The sequence below is a fragment of the Nothobranchius furzeri genome, chromosome 13 (assembly GCF_043380555.1).
Source record: "Nothobranchius furzeri strain GRZ-AD chromosome 13, NfurGRZ-RIMD1, whole genome shotgun sequence".
Taxonomy (NCBI): Eukaryota; Metazoa; Chordata; class Actinopteri; order Cyprinodontiformes; family Nothobranchiidae; genus Nothobranchius; species Nothobranchius furzeri.
Genome location: NC_091753.1, coordinates 41951543 through 41959202, shown reverse-complemented (window position 1 = coordinate 41959202; position 7660 = coordinate 41951543). Strand labels below are relative to the sequence as shown.

Sequence of the window (7660 nt, the reverse complement as noted above, 5' to 3'; positions counted from 1 at the left end):
TCTCCGGCATTGTCAGACGGTGAGAAATAGTCTATCTTGTGCCTGTGATATTGTATTTAAAAAGAAGTCTATTATTATCTGTCGGTATACACGCTTCTGGTCCGTTCAGTGGGAGAGGGAATCCCTCAACGTCACCAAGGATACCAAACACAACATCTAGACAAATATGGGCATGTACGTCAGCGGAACTTCGAGGCGGGACTTCGACGCTAGAAATGGCTTGTTGTACTCGAGGCGGATGCTTCATTCATAAGACAAGATCTACTACGGTGCACCGTAATACCGGTAAACGTCCTCCGGCGTTCCTTTATCGGACTTTATGGATCTATAATCGCACGTTTTTGTCGCGAGTGGATTGGAGAAGAAAACACGAGGATTTACCGCAAAACATTAAAGCAGAGGAGTTCTTCATCTGGAGCGCTTTCTCGCTGAAAGCGCTGGACTGGATTAAGTTCATTCATGCAACTTTTTTGGAAAGAGACCAAGACCATCTCACCGGGGCTCAACAAGAAGATACACGGTAAAGAAATGCTCATGGATTCAACTTGTTTTATCCGATAAATTATATAAAATATGGAGAAAAAACGCAAATAAACGATCTGACACATGTCTGCTGCTGCACACGTTCACCTAACTTTACATGGATCTAAACACACTCGCCCTGCATTTTAAAGCCATCTAAATAAATTAGAAACAATCATTATACTCTAACAAATAAAATCCGCTTTAATGGTTTGTGTTTTATAACATCAGTCATCTTCTCTCTACAGTCCCTTCTTTGTAACATTCTTGTGTGCCGCTGTCCTGCCGCTGCAGGTGACACTGGGCGCTCTTTGGTTCCTGCAGGTGTCGCGTTCTCTTTCGGTCCCCCCGGGGAGATGTACCAAGGGTTCCCCGGCGACCTCGACAGCGGGTCCCGTGGAAGCTCGTCTCCATCCATTGAGTCCCAATACCTATCCTCCGTGGACTCCTTCGGGAGCCCGCCCACCACCAGTGCTCCGCAGGTAAAACATAAGGATGCTTGAGATAAACTCGTCATGATCTAATAAATACAAATGCTTAAAAATAGCTCGTGCATCAAGTATAGAGCGTTGATAAAATATAAGGCTTGTTATTTTTGCTAGATTTTAAATCAGTAACAATTAAGAGAGTATTAAAAGGTGTATACGTTTACACTGCCAGATGTAAAATGTGAGGTAAACACAAAACAAACACGTAATAAAGATACAGCCGCGCTCGTTTTGTGTCATTTTATTATAATCTGAGCTATTTAAGTGTTGAACTTTCTGCTGTTTCTGTGAGCAGATAAGAAACGCTTCAGATGATCCTGAATACTTTTCCCAGCTTGTAGCGGCCGCCGCAGCGCTCTGTCAGCGTGCTCCGCTCTACGGCATGCCGCAGAGCGGAGGACGGAGCGCTGGAACTCCCTTCGTAAGCGTCTAAGCCCCGCCCCTCCGCTCTTACCGCTTCTCTTCTATCAAACGCTCCGCTCTCCTTTCTTCAGGCTTCACCGTGACGTAAATGCGTGTTCTATTTTGGAGTGCTACGTCGCGTTGCCAAGGGGAGCACCGGGGGCGTAACGGAGGAGGAGGAAGGGGGAGACGCTGTGCGAGAAAAACGATTGGTCGTGTCTGATTGTTTCGAGCGACCTTTCCTGTTGTCTTCTCACGCTTTTATACGAATATTGATAAGAGTCGGTGCTCCTTCATGGGTTTAAAATAAACCAACATGGGCATTTTTAGATCAGTTTATCAATATGCACATAACTTGGTCATGCAGCATCAGATTAAAAAGAAATCGTTTAAATCCACGAATTTTCCTCTTATAAGAACATTTAAGCACATTTATTCAAATGTTTTTAGGTTATCTCAAACTCATTAGTTCACTGACTCATGTAAGTCTATTTAGAAAACAATCTATGCTTAAAAGACAACTGTTTTCCTGTTTAATTGCTTATTTGTAGGGATTAGTATATTAAGTGCAATAAATAATAGCACATGAGCCTCATCTAACTTGCAACACCCACTTCAATCAGGTAAAATACACACATTTATAATAGATAACACGAAAACAACACAAAAGCAAATCAAAAGAAAAACTCCAATGACATTATGCAAATGGAGGAAAGGATTTCATCATTTACCACACAGATCTAAGCTGTTTCCATTTTATTCTAAATGTGACAGAGTTTGGTTTGGGCAGGAAATTCCATGTTACCACATACAGAATCAGCCTTGTTTCTCCGAGAGAAGTTATGTAAATAAATGTGTGAAATTTACAGTTCTGAATCAAATTTTATATTCAAATAATCTCACCTCACATGTTTATTGGTTTCTCAGAATTGAGGCTTCATTCAGTTTTACCATTTCATTCAAAGTATTTTTATTTATTTTTTATCTTTTGTGTTGAATTCTTACACGTTTTTTTAACAAAACAACTCACTAGTGCAAGTTATTGCTCTGTGATCATGGCTCTATGTTCAGTGACATTTAACTCTTTCTGTTTTTCAGGAGTGTGTGTCAGCAGGTGCTGGCTTGAGCATTGTGGGTAGTGGGCCAGGGATCAGTGGTGGAGCTGAGATGCCCAGTTCATTTGTGCCCACCGTCACTGCCATAACCACCAGTCAGGACCTGCAGTGGATGGTACAACCAACCCTCATCTCCTCCCAGGCCTCTGGACAAAGTGGTTCCACAGGCACCACGACCATGACCCAGCCGGTGTCACTGGTGGACCCGTTTGACATGCCAGGTCCTAGTTATTCTTCAGGGTCTGGATTCACTCCTCCGAGTTCAGACGCTCCGGGGCCAAGTCCAGGCCCCATCCGCCAATCCCGGTCCCGATCCCGCAGTCGTCGTGCACGAGAGGAGTCTGTGAGTGAAGATGGCGATGTTGGTCTGTTTGTAAGTTTGTGTACTTGAGTGGCTTGTTTGTTGACTCTTGCATGTTACTCATGCAGTGCAGGTAAACAGTTTTCATGGAAACCAAATTAAATCATCACTCATTTAGGGGGGTTAGATATTAAGTTACACATCTAAACAGGAAAATATGGGATTGCAAACCTTAGTGTAATGAATGGGGTGGGAAGAGGACAAAACTTATTGGATAAAATTATTACATTTAAAAGTGACTGAAGCTTCACTTTATTCATTCAATTTACTTCCTTTGTAGCTAACACCTGAAGAGGAGGAAAAGCGGCGCGTTCGTCGAGAGAGGAACAAGCTAGCTGCTGCCAAGTGCAGAAACCGCAGACGGGAACTTACAGACAAACTACAGTCGGTGAGTTCTGCCCTCTTTGAGCTGCCAGAATGAGTGATTGTTATAATTATATAGTATCTGGTTCCTCCCTTTGCACCGAGAAGTATGTTAATGGTTTACATTTGTGCATATGGAAGAAAATTATTGCAATCAGGTGTTGGTGAAAGGCTATTATTGTTTCTGGGACTGTTGTAGCTATGAATTCTGTAGCTTATGCTACCTGCAGGGATCTTTAGAATAAAAACTTTAGCATCTCACCCCTTTATCTTTCCCCTCACCCATGTTTGTTCTTGTCTGTAACTGCTCACAGGAGACCGACATACTGGAGGAGGAGAAGGCAGAGCTGGAGGCCGAGATCTCTGAGCTGCAAAAGGAGAAGGAGCGTCTGGAGTTTGTCCTGGTGGCCCACCAACCCACCTGTAAGATCCCATACCAGGACCTGGCTCAGCAGGGCTCAGTGCAGCTCCCTCCAGTGCAGTCCCAGCTTGCCCCCCAGACCTTACAACCGTCTCCTATCTCCATTGTGGGCTTGACTGTGAAGGAAGACTCTTTCTATCTCCCTCCTGCCTACACAGCCCACCCAGCCTCCACACAGCCCCAGCCTCCAGCTCAGCAGCAGCAGCAGGCTCAAGCAGGGATGATGCAGGAGGTAGAGTTTTCTAGTTCTTACTATGGCTCAAGTGAGCCAGCAACTGGTGGGCCATGCCTCATGGCCAGTGACAGTGGTGGTGGTGTTAACCATGACGATGCGACCATTGGCAGTTACAACACCTCATACACATCTTCATTTGTGTTCACCTACCCAGAGGGAGCCTGCGGGGTCAGTGCCAACCAGCGGAACAGCAGTAGCGAGCAGTCATCTGATTCCCTGAACTCGCCTTCGCTGCTGGCGCTCTGACTAACCGACAGACACATGCATGCCTATATGACCAAGCACACACACAACGCTCACTGGAGGTAGAGGCTGAGCCACGCATCATCCAATGAGCCTCACAGATTGAGATTTTTAAAAGCCAATCATTTGAACCTGATAGGGTTAAAGTTTGCACCTTGGGAAATGCATTCCAATTAAGAGCCATAATCAAAACAAAGTTGCACATCAGACCTAAACCTTTAACGTTAAGCCAAAAACAAGGAATAAATTCCTGTTTTGGATTGAGCAGAAGACTTGCAACAGAGCAAACCAAAAAAACGAGCAGCTAAAGTCACCAATTTTAAGAGCTCTGAGCAAACAGATTAATTCACAATGAATTATTGTATTTGAATACTCTCGTTGAGTAAGCCGCAACATGTAACGCCACACCCCGACATGCACCAGTGCCCCTACCTTGTTCCCTCTGTCGGTCTTCCCGCTGCTAGCGCTCTTGCTTTCATTCTTTTCCATATTTTTCCTGTTTCCCTCTTGTTGAATGTGTTTGTGCAGATCTGAAAGACAATTTGTTCGGGGTCGTTTCTTTTTTTTTTTTTGTGGGAGACAGACAGCTCACTCACCAGTTGCTCTTCATCTGCTCGGCTTCCCTCTGCTTCTTCATTTGCTGCTTGGACTTGACACGCTGGAGATCTGAGTATCAAAGCCTCTCTAAATCTTGTGCTTTCTTCTCTCGTTGAAAAAAGAAAGAAACAAACAAATTCTTCTGCCGTCTGCCTTACCTGCCATGCGACCCATCTCTACCCATCTCTGTTTTCTCCTCTTCTGTCTCTTTGTTTCTCCCTCTCTTTGAAGTCTTCAACCACTGACAGCCCGAAGACTCCCATCAGCCCTTGGGACCTTGAGTGAAAGCCGTCGCCAAAATGTCCCCCTTTGACCATGTCATTCAAGAGAGTGGACGCAACCCACCTAAACAGAAGAACCTCTCCTTGGTGCACACTTGCTCAGATCCTTAACGTGAACAGCAGCTACACACACACACACGCACAGAGATGCATAAAGATGGATGCCTTCATCTTCAGCTGAGCCATTTTTTATATCGTTCACACAGTGGAGATCAGATGAGTCTATCATGAAGCTGGAGAGAGCGTAAGTTGAAAGAACCTGAGATGCAGGCAACGAGGATGCAGATCAAGACAGTCCTGGCTGTTTATCTTTGGGGGGAGGGGGGGGGGCGGCAAATATCATTAAACACGAAGCGAAAACAACAAACACAACAAAATAAAATTACCTTTGCTCGTGCCATCCACGTTAGAATGGTGACCTCAGAAAAGCGCGCTCACTCATCTCTGAACTGAAGAGACGGACGTCGTGTTGCGACACACACCAGCTGAGAGTTTCGGGTCAGAGTTGATCAGATGTGAACCTTCCTTCAGAGGAAGGACTTTTTCTACTTTAAAAGCATTTCAGACAACCTCTAAACGTTGGGCTCGGTGGTCTCTGTGCCTCCCCAAGACGAGGCCTGGAGCGGGGGAGTGCGTTTATTTGTGAGTGAGGCCACTCTGAGGCACCCGGCCCGTTTATTTCTTTCTTGATTGAGGTTGATGTGGCGATCGAGGACGAGAGCAAGACCAAGAAAAAAAAATTAAAACACCGGAGAGAACATGTGGGCTGATGTCGTGGAGTGAGCGTCCCTTTCTTCGCCTGTGAAGTTGTAAAATTTGTTTTCTCTGTATTGTTTGAGTGAAAACTGTTATATATTTTAATGTTTATGTTTGTTTTTGTGACTCACTGTTCAGCATTGACCTCTGCTCCTTACTTTTATTGTTACCATTTCTTCCTTTTTTTGTTTCTTGTTTCCGTCAGTTGAATCGGCAGATTTCCTGTTGCTATTGTCATTAACACTTTTGTGTTATTTTATTGTACTTTATTTGGCCAAATTTTGCGACATGCTGTGCACTTAAAAAGAACACACATGTACACACATATACGTCTGAACAGGTATATACGTGTATGTGCCATGATTGTTGCGTTTGAATGTCTGCAGATTAAACAGGATATTTTTGTCAATGAAGAACATGGTAAAAGTTTAATAAATATTTAAAAATAATTATTTTTATAAAGGAGATTTAAAAAATGACAAAGCCTATAAGGAATTTAAGGACCATGAACACGAGCACGATGTCACTGCCTCTGTCAATGTGTATTTATGTTTTATAAACAATATAAAGCACTATCTGAGTTACATTTAATGTCTGAAAGTTGTGGTAACGCCTTTGTTTTGTTTGTTTTTCTCTGTGAGGTCTGTTCCAAAGCTACTGACACCTTTATGCCACTTGATGCTTTGCATACAGATAAAAAACAAATGGATTGAATGTAAAAAGATATGTTTGTGTAATTTAAATGGGTACAGAAATGTGTTTTTGAAGGAGAGCCACAGATTTAACTTTGTTGTTGTCTGAGATTTTAAAAAAAAACTTGTGTTTGTGTTTCCTGAGCAAGAAGCTTTATTTTCATCAAATAAACATGTTTATTCACCCTAAAATGGAAAGATTCATTAAATGAATATTTGTTCCAAAGTGGCTCATGGTGTTCAGAAGATGGACAGACCTCAACAATTTCTTTTCTTTTCTTCAGATGTTGAATAAGGACTGTGTTTGTATAAATTCTGGAGATGCCTTTTGACTTCCTCCAAATGCAAATGTGATAATATATATATGTACTGGTGTCAGAATAAGCATAAAAACATTCAATAGTTCTCATGTACATACAGGTTTTTGTGGTGCTACTTATATTAGACTAAAACGAGGAGGCGAGGCTAATGAAAACACTACTTGACTCTGCAGGGTGCTTTACCCTGATTGGGAGCCAACTACAGAGAATTTCTAGCAGCAAAAGCTTGGTAATCACTCAGTGATTAAGCCGTGATTTAATATTTTTAAGCATCAGATTGTGCGTATACACAACTTGCACACTAGTATATTACCCCTGATTGCCACAAGTGATTTAATTTGATTTCTTTTATTGAAACTTTTTGAATTTGCTTTGAACATTTGCAGGTTTACAATTAAAAAAAAGAAAAACAAGGAGGGTTCAAAGACCGCCAGATAAACTGCCCTGCATTTAAATGTACTGTAATGATGACAATATTACCTGAACCAGAGCTTTCCTATTTTTCTATGATGAGGTGAATGTTGCTATGTGTTTCTATTTTTCCACAATTCCCATCTGTGCTCTGATTTCATATTATCCCTGTTATGAAATGCAATATTTACAGTCCTCTTGGATGAACATAATGTAGCATATTCTGCAGTAATCAGACTGACTGCTACTATGTGTCAAGTGCGATGTTGTATTGCTTTACATATCAACTTTTGTTACAGTATTAAAAGTAAATAAGTAAATAAATATTCAAAGTAAGTTTTATTTTGAGACAATCTTTATGAAAAAAGCCTGGAATTTTATATATATATATATTCATTTATTGATTGTGAAGAGAATATTAAGTCTCTCAAATTGTAGTAAACTTATAGAGTA

At 42.0% G+C, this 7660-nt stretch overlaps 1 protein-coding gene across 5 annotated transcripts; it reads left to right on the top strand.

Moving 5' to 3' along the window:
* The first annotated feature begins 269 nt into the window (after nt 1–269).
* Nucleotides 270–4301, top strand: fosb (FBJ murine osteosarcoma viral oncogene homolog B). Of its 5 annotated transcripts, none has more exons than XM_054742680.2 (6): nt 270–520; nt 817–1004; nt 2511–2870; nt 3169–3276; nt 3566–3904; nt 4062–4301. In XM_054742680.2, exons 1-6 carry the CDS (start codon nt 460–462, stop codon nt 4125–4127), a joined length of 1122 nt encoding a protein of 373 aa, XP_054598655.1. In that variant the 5' UTR covers nt 270–459; the 3' UTR covers nt 4128–4301. The 5 variants fall into 5 exon arrangements, with proteins under 5 accessions (XP_054598655.1, XP_015806919.1, XP_015806917.1 ...); XM_015951433.3 differs by having other exon boundaries at nt 2511–2900; XM_015951431.3 differs by having other exon boundaries at nt 847–1004; nt 2511–2900; nt 3566–4301.
* The last annotated feature ends 3359 nt before the right edge of the window (nt 4302–7660 follow it).